This window comes from Heterodontus francisci, chromosome 49, assembly GCF_036365525.1.
Source record: "Heterodontus francisci isolate sHetFra1 chromosome 49, sHetFra1.hap1, whole genome shotgun sequence".
In the NCBI taxonomy this organism is placed as follows: Eukaryota; Metazoa; Chordata; class Chondrichthyes; order Heterodontiformes; family Heterodontidae; genus Heterodontus; species Heterodontus francisci.
The window spans coordinates 14,492,742-14,505,096 of NC_090419.1; the positions used below are offsets into that span (position 1 = coordinate 14,492,742).

At 60.8% G+C, this 12,355-nt stretch overlaps 1 protein-coding gene across 7 annotated transcripts in view; it reads right to left on the reverse strand.

The window, feature by feature from the left end:
• LOC137358287 (IQ motif and SEC7 domain-containing protein 2-like) overlaps positions 1 to 12,355 on the reverse strand; it is a 133,888-nt gene that overhangs the window by 85,993 nt on the left and 35,540 nt on the right. For 5 of the 7 annotated variants that reach the window (XM_068024204.1, XM_068024200.1, XM_068024202.1 and 2 more), the window contains 4 exons: positions 11,231 to 11,501; positions 2,014 to 3,233; positions 1,180 to 1,341; positions 2 to 124 (listed from right to left, as the gene is read on the reverse strand). In XM_068024204.1, the coding sequence (XP_067880305.1) occupies positions 2 to 124; positions 1,180 to 1,341; positions 2,014 to 3,233; positions 11,231 to 11,501 (1,776 nt within the window). Of the gene's footprint in view, position 1; positions 125 to 1,179; positions 1,342 to 2,013; positions 3,234 to 4,597; positions 4,807 to 11,230; positions 11,502 to 12,355 lie in introns of those variants that run through there. The other 2 variants (XM_068024205.1, XM_068024203.1) reach the window with 2 other exon arrangements.

The following is a 12,355-nucleotide window of genomic DNA, read 5'->3' on the forward strand; positions in this document are numbered from 1 at the left end:
CCTGAAGGATTCGATCAGCCTCTCCACCTTCTGAGCCTCCCCTTGCACGCGGATGTGGGCCTGGAACTTGCGTAGGGCCTCGTCCAGCTCCATCCCACCAAAGTCCATCTCATCCACCACGCAGCTGTGGGCCAAAGGGGAGGGGAGGGGTGGGGGGGGGGGGTGCAGGTGGAAATAAGTTAGGCAGGTGGAGAGAAAGCGGTTGTCCCACACGGTTGCAGGCGTTAATGGTTCCCCATTATCTGAAGCCTGCCCCCACCCCGCCACTTCCCCCCGCCCCCACCCCCCACCACCGCATCATCAACATCCTGGGGGGTCACCATTGACCAGAAACTGAACTGGACCAGCCACATAAATACTGTAGCTACAAGAGCAGGTCAGAGGCTGGGAATCCTGAGGCGAGTTACCCACCTCCTGACTCCTCAAAGCCTGTCCACCATCTACAAGGCACAAGTCAGGAGTGTGATGGAATACTCTCCACTTGTCTGGATGGGTGCAGATCCAACAACACTCAAGAAGCTCGACACCGTCCAGGACAAAGCAGACCACTTGATTGGCACCCCACCTACAAACATTCACTCACTCCACCACCGACGCACAGTGGCAGCAGTGTGTACCATCTACAAGATGCACTGCAGCAACTCACCAAGGCTCCTTAGACAGCACCTTCCAAACCCATGACCTCTACCAACTAGAAGGACAAGGGCAGCAAATGCATGGGAACACCACCACCTGCAAGTTCCCCTCCAAGTCACACACCATCTTGACTTGGAACTATATCGGCCGTTCCTTCACTGCCGCTGGGTCAAAATCCTGGAACTCCCTCCCTAACATCACTGTGGGTGTACCTACCCAACATGAACTGCAGCGGTTCAAGAAGGCAGCTCACCACCACCTTCTCAAGGGGCAATGAGGGATGGGGCAACAAATGCTGGCCTGGCCAGTGACGTTCACATCTGGTGAGCAAATAGAAAAAGGCCCTCAGGCCCTTACCACAAGGAGCCATTGAGTGCGTTTGTGAGCTGACCTGTGACCTGAATGGCTGCTTGTCACATGGGGGCCATGATGTCAAAGGTCGGGCTTGACCCTGTGCTCACCCACCAGGGGGTGGGCGGGCGACGAGTGGGGGGGGGAGGGCGGAAGGTTTGGGGAGGGTGGGAGACCGTGCCGAATACTCACTCCAGCACGTCCCTGTTGAACTGCTTCTGCCGGTTTCCCAGGAACTCGCCAATCATCTGGCGGCTCAGGCCCTTTCGCTCGAGGATGAAACGAGCAACGCCGACGGGCGTGTCCGCGACGAAGCCTCGCTCAATCAGGTACTGAATCCCCTTCTCCGGCTTCCTGCGCACGGGGTCGGGAAAGGAAGAGAGAAATCGTTGAGAGAAAGAGGCTTGCGCCGCAGTTTCCCGCAACGCCATTCACACGGGGGGGGGGGGGGGGGGGGGAGGGGCAGGGGGAGGCCCGTCCAGCCCCCCTCGAGCCTCTTACACAGGGACGTTGAGTCCATTCAAGAGTGAGATTGATGGGCGTCCGGGCGCGGCGGAAATTAAGGGACACGGGGACAGTGCAGGGAGGCGGATTCAAGGTGGAAGATCAGCCACCATCTCATTGAATGGCCGAGCAGGCTCGAGGGGGCCGAATGGCCTCCGCTTGCTGCTGTTTATCTGTCTAACCCACCCCCCACCCCCCCACCCCCCCCCCCCCGTCCCCCAAGCCCCTCGGTCAGATGGGCTGAATGGCCTGTTGCGGGGCTGGTAACTGCCAAACCACCACCCCGCCACCCACCCAACGGGAAAAAGAAAAACTAGCGCGTCAGTTAGGGCTAGACGGGCCGAGTGGCCTCGGCTCAGCATTGTGAGATTGCAGGTACACAGCCTTGTGAGGCTGAGCGGAAGGGGATTATTGTAGGTGGGGTGGGGAGTGGCGAGGCTGAGGGGCAGGGGAGCGCGCAGGGTGGCAGTGAGGGCATGGGGGGGTGCGGTGGCGGGGGGGGGAAGAAGGGGTGGTACCCACTTGTTGAAGAGGTTGAGTCCGATGCGGTACTGGCGACGTTGCATCATGTCGTTGTTGAGAGCGGGTGAGTCCCAGCTGTGCCGCATCTCCTTGTGGTACGTCTGCTTGCAGAGGGTCTGCTCCTGCAGGCTGTCTCGTGACGAGGAGCCCGTGCTGCAGTTGATGGTCTCGTTGGAGTTGCCGCTGCTGTTGAGGCTGTCGTTGTCCCCGTCCGAGAGCTCGGCCTCCGGCTTGCCGTTGCGGTTGGAGTTGCCGTTGTTGTTGGCCAGGTGGGCGTCCAGCGGGCGCAGGGGCAGCGGCGAGCGGGCCGGGGGGGCTGGCCGGTGCACGGGCACCGGGACGGGCACCGGGACGGGCACCGGGGCCGGCTTGGGGCCGGCCACCTCTTGCTCGTACACCAGCTGCCGGCTGAGGGAGCCGCGGTCGGAGCGGTCGCTCATGTCCACCGAGCTGTCGCTGGGGGGCTCGATGGTCAGCAGGGGCAAGTGGGCAGCCCGGCGCCGGTAATCGCGGCACTCCATGCAGGCCGGGCCCCGCCGCCCGCCCTCGGCCTCCCTCCCCTGCCCCCCGCTCCAGTACTCCTGCCCGCCGCCGGCGTGGTGCAGCTCCTGCTCGGAGCTGGGCGCCCGCTCCGAGGACAGGGGCGAGGCGGGCGCCGAGTGGGGCACCTCGCCCTCGTCGATGTAGAGCGTGACGTCGCTGTAGGTGGTGGTGGAGTCCTCGTTCTTGATGCGGCGGGGCTCGCTGCGGCTGTCGAAGGAGTCGCCCTCCTCGCCCGCCGTGCCGGGGGGCACCGGGCGGCAGCCCAGCGCGTCGTCGATGGACTCGGCCAGCGTCCGCACCTGCTTGGAGAAGGTGTCCTCCAGCTCCGTGATCTCGTTGGTGAAGTCGCTGGAGGCGGTGGTGGACTCGACGTCCAAGCCCCCGAACTGGTCGCTGCGCTCCGAGTGCGTGCGGGAGCCCAGGCCCGTCTGCTCCGAGCGCACGGAGGCCTGCTTGCTCTCGAAGCTGGCACCATGCCCCTTCTCGTACTCCTCGAAGGAGTACTGCATGCGCATGTTGGACAACACGATGCGGCGGGACATGCGGCTCTCGGACAGTGAACTGCGTAACCGCTCAAAGTTCTTGTTCATGCGGTACTGGCGGAAGGCGGTCTGGATGGTCCTCGCGGCCCGCCGACTCAGGAAGTACCCCCCATATTTCCGCTCCAGCATCTCTACCTGTGGGAGGAAAAGCGGGGAGGGTGAGAGAGGGGGCTGGGAAACGGATAGATCCCGTCAAACTGCACCACCCCCCCACCCCCCCCCACCTCGGATTTCGACCCTCCTGGCCTGCAAAGTACCACCCCCTTTACAAGATCGCACGCTGGCGCCCCAGCCCCGGACGTTTGGCGGCCCCTCCGCGTTCTCCAAACTTCAGCGCAGGGACCTGCACCTCAGGGGCTCACTTTTCAAGACCGGAGATCAGCCGATCTTTGTTGGGTCAGGGGATTAAGGTATGTGAAGGGAAGAGTCAGGTGGATGGTGTGGAGACGCAGTTCAACCGCGAACTGCTCGAGTGGAGGAACAGGCTCGAGGGGGGGCTGAATGGGCCTCCTCCTGTTCCTGTGTAACAGGCTCGAGAGGGGGCTGAATGGGCCTCCTCCTGTTCCTGTGTAACAGGCTCGAGAGGGGCTGAATGGGCCTCCTCCTGTTCCTGTGTAACAGGCTAGAGGGGGGGCTGAATGGGCCTCCTCCTGTTCCTGTGTAACAGGCTCGAGAGGGGGCTGAATGGGCCTCCTCCTGTTCCTGTGTAACAGGCTCGAGAGGGGGCTGAATGGGCCTCCTCCTGTTCCTGTGTAACAGACTCGAGAGGGGGCTGAATGGGCCTCCTCCTGTTCCTGTGTAACAGGCTCGAGAGGGGCTGAATGGGCCTCCTCCTGTTCCTGTGTAACAGGCTCGAGAGGGGCTGAATGGGCCTCCTCCTGCTCCTGTGTAACAGGCTCGAGAGGGGGCTGAATGGGCCTCCTCCTGTTCCTGTGTAACAGGCTCGAGAGGGGGCTGAATGGGCCTCCTCCTGCTCCTGTGTAACAGGCTCGAGAGAGGGGCTGAATGGGCCTCCTCCTGTTCCTGTGTAACAGGCTCGAGAGGGGGCTGAATGGGCCTCCTCCTGTTCCTGTGTAACAGGCTCGAGAGGGGCTGAATGGGCCTCCTCCTGTTCCTGTGTAACAGGCTCGAGAGGGGGCTGAATGGGCCTCCTCCTGTTCCTGTGTAACAGGCTCGAGAGGGGGCTGAATGGGCCTCCTCCTGCTCCTGTGCTGCAACCATAACACCCAACCCTGTCACTAGATCTTCTGGTGAAACGCCTGGTACATTGGGACATTGGATAGAGCCTCTAAGCAGGGACGTAGGCTACTGGAGTAGTAATCCAGAGGCCCTGACGAACAATGCAGAGACATGGGTTCAAATCCCACGATGGCAGCTGGGAGAATTTACATTCAATTAAATAAATCTGGAATTAAAAATGAGCATTAAACTACCGGATTGTTGTAAACACCCATCGCGTTCACTAATGTCCTTTAGGGAAGGAAATCTGCCACCCTTACCTGGTCTGGCCTACATGTGTACCCAGAGTCACAGTTTTGTGGTTCACTCTGAACTGGCATCCATACCACCTTCTCGAGGAGCAATTAGGGATGGGCAATAAATGCTGTGTCTTGCCCAGCGACGCCCAAATCCCGCGAATGAAGTATAAACAGTTCCTCTTGGTGTTTGGAGCAGTTGCTCAGCTTTGCCCACACCTTCCCGTACAGGACAGTGAGCAGCAAACGAACTTCTCTCATTGCACAACTGCTTCATTGCTAAATCTGCTGTTATGGGAATGTGTGGTGCCGTCACTGCTGAGAAATCTGACCGCAGAAAGGTGCTCTCATTCAGTCTCTCTCTCTCACCTCTGAGTCAGAAGGCGATACGTTTGAGGCCCATAATCTGTCAGAGGGTCAGTACTGAGGGAGAGCCACAGTGTCAGAGGGTCAGTACTGAGGGAGAGCCACAGTGTCAGAGGGTCAGTACTGAGGGAGCGCCACACTGTCGGAGGGTCAGTACTGAGGGAGCGCCACACTGTCGGAGGGTCAGTACTGAGGGAGCGCCACACTGTCGGAGGGTCAGTACTGAGGGAGCGCCACACTGTCGGAGGGTCAGTACTGAGGGAGCGCCACACTGTCGGAGGGTCAGTACTGAGGGAGCGCCACACTGTCGGAGGGTCAGTACTGAGAAAGCGCCGCACTGTCGGAGGGTCAGTACTGAGGGAGCGCCGCACTGTCGGAGGGTCAGTACTGAGGGAGCGCCACACTGTCGGAGGGTCAGTACTGAGGGAGCGCCGCACTGTCGGAGGGTCAGTACTGAGAAAGCGCCACACTGTCGGAGGGTCAGTACTGAGGGAGCGCCACACTGTCGGAGGGTCAGTACTGAGAAAGCGCCGCACTGTCAGAGGGTCAGTACTGAGGGAGCGCCGCACTGTCGGAGGGTCAGTACTGAGGGAGCGCCACACTGTCGGAGGGTCAGGACTGAGGGAGCGCCGCACTGTCGGAGGGTCAGTACTGAGGGAGCGCCGCACTGTCGGAGGGTCAGTACTGAGGGAGCACCGCACTGTTGGAGGGTCAGTACTGAGGGAGCGCCGCACTGTTGGAGGGTCAGTACTGAGGGAGCACCGCACTGTTGGAGGGTCAGTACTGAGGGAGTGCCGCACTGTCGGAGGGTCAGTACTGAGGGAGCGCCACACTGTCGGAGGGTCAGTACTGAGGGAGCGCCACACTGTCGGAGGGTCAGTACTGAGGGAGCGCCACAGTGTCAGAGGGTCAGTACTGAGGGAGCGCCACACTGTCGGAGGGTCAGTACTGAGGGAGCGCCACACTGTCGGAGGGTCAGTACTGAGGGAGCGCCACACTGTCGGAGGGTCAGTACTGAGGGAGCGCCACACTGTCGGAGGGTCAGTACTGAGGGAGCGCCACACTGTCGGAGGGTCAGTACTGAGGGAGCGCCACACTGTCAGAGGGTCAGTACTGAGCGAGCTCCGCACTGTCGGAGGGTCAGTACTGAGGGAGTGCCGCACTGTCAGAGGGTCAACACTGAGGGAGTGCCGCACTGTCGGAGGGTCAGTACTGAGGGAGTGCCGCACTGTCAGAGGGTCAGTACTGAGGGAGGGCCGCACTGTCAGAGGGTCAATACTGAGGGAGTGCCGCACTGTCAGAGGGTCAGTACTGAGGGAGTGCCGCACTGTCAGAGGGTCAGTACTGAGGGAGCGCCACACTGTCGGAGGGTCAGGACTGAGGGAGCGCCGCACTGTCGGAGGGTCAGTACTGAGGGAGCGCCGCACTGTCGGAGGGTCAGTACTGAGGGAGCACCGCACTGTTGGAGGGTCAGTACTGAGGGAGCGCCGCACTGTTGGAGGGTCAGTACTGAGGGAGCACCGCACTGTTGGAGGGTCAGTACTGAGGGAGTGCCGCACTGTCGGAGGGTCAGTACTGAGGGAGTGCCGCGCTATCGGAGGGTCAGTATTGAGGGAGCGCCGCACTGTCGGAGGGTCAGTACTGAGGGAGCGCCGCACTGTTGGAGGGTCAGTACTGAAGGAGCGCCGCACTGTCGGAGAGTCAGTTCTGAGGGAGCGCCGCACTGTTGGAGGGTCAGTACTGAAGGAGCACCGCACTGTCGTAGGGTCAGTACTGAGGGAGCGCCGCACTGTTGGAGGGTCAGTACTGAGGGAGTGCCGCACTGTCGGAGGGTCAGTACTGAGGGAGTGCCGCGCTATCGGAGGGTCAGTATTGAGGGAGCGCCGCACTGTCGGAGGGTCAGTACTGAAGGAGCGCCGCACTGTCGGAGGGTCAGTACTGAGGGAGCGCTGCACTGTCGGAGGGTCAGTACTGAAGGAGCGCCGCACTGTCGGAGGGTCAGTACTGAGGGAGCGCCGCACTGTCGGAGAGTCAGTTCTGAGGGAGCGCCGCACTGTTGGAGGGTCAGTACTGAAGGAGCACCGCACTGTCGTAGGGTCAGTACTGAGGTAGCGCCGCACTGTTGGAGGGTCAGTACTGAAGGAGCGCCGCACTGTCGGAGGGTCAGTACTGAGGGAGCGCCGCACTGTCGGAGAGTCAGTTCTGAGGGAGCGCCGCACTGTTGGAGGGTCAGTACTGAAGGAGCACCGCACTGTCGTAGGGTCAGTACTGAGGTAGCGCCGCACTGTTGGAGGGTCAGTACTGAGGGAGCACCGCACTGTCGTAGGGTCAGTACTGAGGGAGCGCCGCACTGTTGGAGGGTCAGTACTGAAAGAGCACCGCACTGTCGTAGGGTCAATACTGAGGGAGCGCCGCACTGTTGGAGGGTCAGTATCAAGGGAGCGCCGCACTGTTGGAGGGTCAGTACTGAGGGAGCACCGCACTGTTGGAGGGTCAGTACTGAGGGTGCGCCGCACTGTTGGAGGGTCAGTACTGAGGGAGCACCGCACTGTTGGAGGGTCAGTACTGAGGGAGTGCCGCACTGTTGGAGGGTTAGTACCAAGGGAGCGCCGCACTGTTGGAGGGTCAGTACTGAGGGAGCACCGCACTGTTGGAGGGTCAGTACTGAGGGAGCGCCACACTGTCGGAGGGTCAGTACTGAGGGAGCGCCGCACTGTCGGAGGGTCAGTACTGAGGGAGCGCCGCACTGTCGGAGGGTCAGTACTGAGGGAGCACCGCACTGTTGGAGGGTCAGTACTGAGGGAGCGCCGCACTGTTGGAGGGTCAGTACTGAGGGAGCACCGCACTGTTGGAGGGTCAGTACTGAGGGAGTGCCGCACTGTCGGAGGGTCAGTACTGAGGGAGTGCCGCGCTGTCGGAGGGTCAGTATTGAGGGAGCGCCGCACTGTCGGAGGGTCAGTACTGAGGGAGCGCCGCACTGTTGGAGGGTCAGTACTGAAGGAGCGCCGCACTGTCGGAGGGTCAGTACTGAGGGAGCGCCGCACTGTCGGAGAGTCAGTTCTGAGGGAGCGCCGCACTGTTGGAGGGTCAGTACTGAAGGAGCACCGCACTGTCGTAGGGTCAGTACTGAGGGAGCGCCGCACTGTTGGAGGGTCAGTACTGAGGGAGCACCGCACTGTTGGAGGGTCAGTACTGAGGGAGTGCCGCACTGTCGGAGGGTCAGTACTGAGGGAGTGCCGCGCTATCGGAGGGTCAGTATTGAGGGAGCGCCGCACTGTCGGAGGGTCAGTACTGAAGGAGCGCCGCACTGTCGGAGGGTCAGTACTGAGGGAGCGCCGCACTGTCGGAGGGTCAGTACTGAGGGAGCGCCGCACTGTCGGAGAGTCAGTTCTGAGGGAGCGCCGCACTGTTGGAGGGTCAGTACTGAAGGAGCACCGCACTGTCGTAGGGTCAGTACTGAGGTAGCGCCGCACTGTTGGAGGGTCAGTACTGAAGGAGCGCCGCACTGTCGGAGGGTCAGTACTGAGGGAGCGCCGCACTGTCGGAGAGTCAGTTCTGAGGGAGCGCCGCACTGTTGGAGGGTCAGTACTGAAGGAGCACCGCACTGTCGTAGGGTCAGTACTGAGGTAGCGCCGCACTGTTGGAGGGTCAGTACTGAGGGAGCACCGCACTGTCGTAGGGTCAGTACTGAGGGAGCGCCGCACTGTTGGAGGGTCAGTACTGAAAGAGCACCGCACTGTCGTAGGGTCAGTACTGAGGGAGCGCCGCACTGTTGGAGGGTCAGTATTGAGGGAGCGCCGCACTGTCGGAGGGTCAGTACTGAGGGAGCACCGCACTGTTGGAGGGTCAGTACTGAGGGAGCGCCGCACTGTCAGAGGGTCAGTATTGAGGGAGCGCCGCACTGTTAGAGGGTCAGTACTGAGGGAGCACCGCACTGTTGGAGGGTCAGTACTGAGGGTACGCCGCACTGTTGGAGGGTCAGTACTGAGGGAGCGCCGCACTGTCGGAGGGTCAGTACTGAGGGAGCGCCGCACTGTCGGAGGGTCAGTACTGAGGGAGCGCCGCACTGTCGGAGGGTCAGTACTGAGGGAGCGCCGCACTGTTGGAGGGTCAGTACTGAGGGAGCACCGCACTGTTGGAGGGTCAGTACTGAGGGAGCGCCGCACTGTTAGAGGGTCAGTACTGAGGGAGCACCGCACTGTCGGAGGGTCAGTACTGAGGGAGCGCCGCACTGTCGGAGGGTCAGTACTGAGGGAGCGCCGCACTGTTGGAGGGTCAGTACTGAGGGAGCACCGCACTGTTGGAGGGTCAGTACTGAGGGAGCACCGCACTGTTGGAGGGTCAGTACTGAGGGTGCGCCGCACTGTTGGAGGGTCAGTACTGAGGGAGCGCCGCACTGTTGGAGGGTCAGTACTGAGGGTGCGCCGCACTGTTGGAGGGTCAGTACTGAGGGAGCACCGCACTGTTGGAGGGTCAGTACTGAGGGTGCGCCGCACTGTTGGAGGGTCAGTACTGAGGGTGCGCCGCACTGTTGGAGGGTCAGTACTGAGGGAGCACCGCACTGTTGGAGGGTCAGTACTGAGGGTACGCCGCACTGTTGGAGGGTCAGTACTGAGGGAGCGCCGCACTGTCGGAGGGTCAGTACTGAGGGAGCGCCGCACTGTTGGAGGGTCAGTACCAAGGGAGCGCCGCACTGTTAGAGGGTCAGTACTGAGGGAGCACCGCACTGTTGGAGGGTCAGTACTGAGGGTACGCCGCACTGTTGGAGGGTCAGTACTGAGGGAGCGCCGCACTGTCGGAGGGTCAGTACTGAGGGAGCGCCGCACTGTTGGAGGGTCAGTACCAAGGGAGCGCCGCACTGTTGGAGGGTCAGTACTGAGGGAGCACCGCACTGTTGGAGGGTCAGTACTGAGGGTGCGCCGCACTGTTGGAGGGTCAGTACTGAGGGAGCGCCGCACTGTTGGAGGGTCAGTACTGAGGGAGCACCACACTGTTGGAGGGTCAGTACTGAGGGTGCGCCGCACTGTTGGAGGGTCAGTACTGAGGGAGCACCGCACTGTTGGAGGGTCAGTACTGAGGGAGCACCGCATTGTCGGAGGGTCAGTACTGAGGGAGCACCGCACTGTCAGAGGGTCAGTACTGAGGGAGCACCGCACTGTCGGAGGGTCAGTACTGAGGGAGCACCGCACTGTCGGAGGGTCAGTACTGAGGGAGCACCGCACTGTCAGAGGGTCAGAGCAGTAGACTTCTCTCATTGCTCAACTGCTTCATTGCTAAATCTGCTGTTATGGGAATGTGTGGTGCCGTCACTGCTGAGAAAACTGACCGCAGAAAGGTGCTCTCATTCAGTCTCTCTCTCTCACCTCTGAGTCAGAAGGCGATACGTTTGAGGCCCATAATCTGTCAGAGGGTCAGTACTGAGGGAGAGCCACAGTGTCAGAGGGTCAGTACTGAGGGAGCGCCACAGTGTCAGAGGGTCAGTACTGAGGGAGCGCCACACTGTCGGAGGGTCAGTACTGAGGGAGCGCCACACTGTCGGAGGGTCAGTACTGAGGGAGCGCCACACTGTCGGAGGGTCAGTACTGAGGGAGCGCCACACTGTCGGAGGGTCAGTACTGAGGGAGCGCCACACTGTCGGAGGGTCAGTACTGAGGGAGCGCCACACTGTCAGAGGGTCAGTACTGAGCGAGCTCCGCACTGTCGGAGGGTCAGTACTGAGGGAGTGCCGCACTGTCAGAGGGTCAATACTGAGGGAGTGCCGCACTGTCGGAGGGTCAGTACTGAGGGAGTGCCGCACTGTCAGAGGGTCAGTACTGAGGGAGGGCCGCACTGTCAGAGGGTCAATACTGAGGGAGTGCCGCACTGTCAGAGGGTCAGTACTGAGGGAGTGCTGCACTGTCAGAGGGTCAGTACTGAGGGAGGGCCGCACTGTCGGAGATGTGCAATTTCAGGATGACACATTAATCCCAAGGCCCCTCCCCCCCCCGTCAACCCTTTTGTGTGGACATAAATGATCTCACAGTCCCTACTGGAAGAACAGTGAGGGCTGGAGGGGAGGGATTGTTATCCCTCAACCGACACCACTGAAAGAAGAGATGGATGGCGGCCATTTTCCTTACGTGGGATCTTGCTGTGCGCAACCTGGGCTGCGGCGCTTACCTGCATCGGCACGCTGACCACTGCCACTTGCAAATGCCGAGCGGTTGCATGCTAACCTTCCAGCTTCACTCCGCAGAGTTCCAAGTACCGGCTGACCGATCAGACAACCGCCTCATCCCAAAAGTATCGTACCTTCTTATCCTGCAGGTCTGTGGACAGCTCGTAGCTCTCCGAGAGGGACTTGGGGCGCTTGCTGGCATCCTCCTCTTCCTGTTTGCGCAGCGCCAAGCTGGCCGGCTGGTGCCGGGCCCTCTGGGCCCACTGAAGCTCCGCGCAGTGCGCCCGGCTGGGCGGATGGTCGAACGGCTCCTGCCTCAGGTCCACGTGGCACCGGTACGGGCCTTGGCCGCAGGGGCTGTCCACGATCGTGCCGGTCTCGCTGCCGTGCGTGTCGGCCTCCACGCTGGAGGGAACCAAGGGCAGCCGGTTAAACACTCGCGAGGTTTCCGAGGCGCCCCTTTCTAATCCCCCCCTCCCCACCCCACCCCTGGTGAAACCAGCACTCACTTTAGACCGGTGGGGGGGGTGGTGGGGGGGTGCTTCCGGCTCAGAATGGATCTATCCCTGGTGGCTACAAAGACGTTGACAGATGCAGGTACAAGGGGTTTGGAGTATACGAATAAAGCAGTCTTGCTGCAGCCGTGCAGGGCTTTAGAGAGATCACACCTGCAGTAGGAACATAGGACTTCGGAGCAGGAGTAGGCCCTTCGGCCCTTCGAGCCTGCTCCGCCATTCGAGAAGATCACGGCTGATGTGGTTGTGGTCTCAACTCCACTTTCCTATCCGCCCCCCAATAACCTTTAACTCCCCTTGCCTTTCAAAAATCTAACTCAGCCTTGAATATATTCAATGACCCGGCCTCCACTGCTATTTGGGGGAAGAGAATTCTGGAGACGAACGACCCTCTGAGAGAAAATAAATTCTACTCGTCGCCGTCTTAAAGGGGAGACCTCTTACTTCTTAAACTGTGTCCCCTGGTTCTCATCACCCCCACAAGGGGAAATGTCCTCCACTCTATCAAGTCCCCTCAGGATCTTTGTCTCAGTAAGATTACTTCTCATTCTTCAAAACTCCAATAAATAAATAAAGGCCCAACCTGCTCAACCTTCGGTGGTATCACCAGCACTAGGCTGCCGTGGGCCATTTTTGTACGAGGCCCTCACCCTGTCGTGGTACCACCGGGCCCAGGCCGACCTGCAGTCGCTCCCTCTCTGGCCCACGCCAAAAAAACATACCCTGTGGCTGTACCTACCTCAC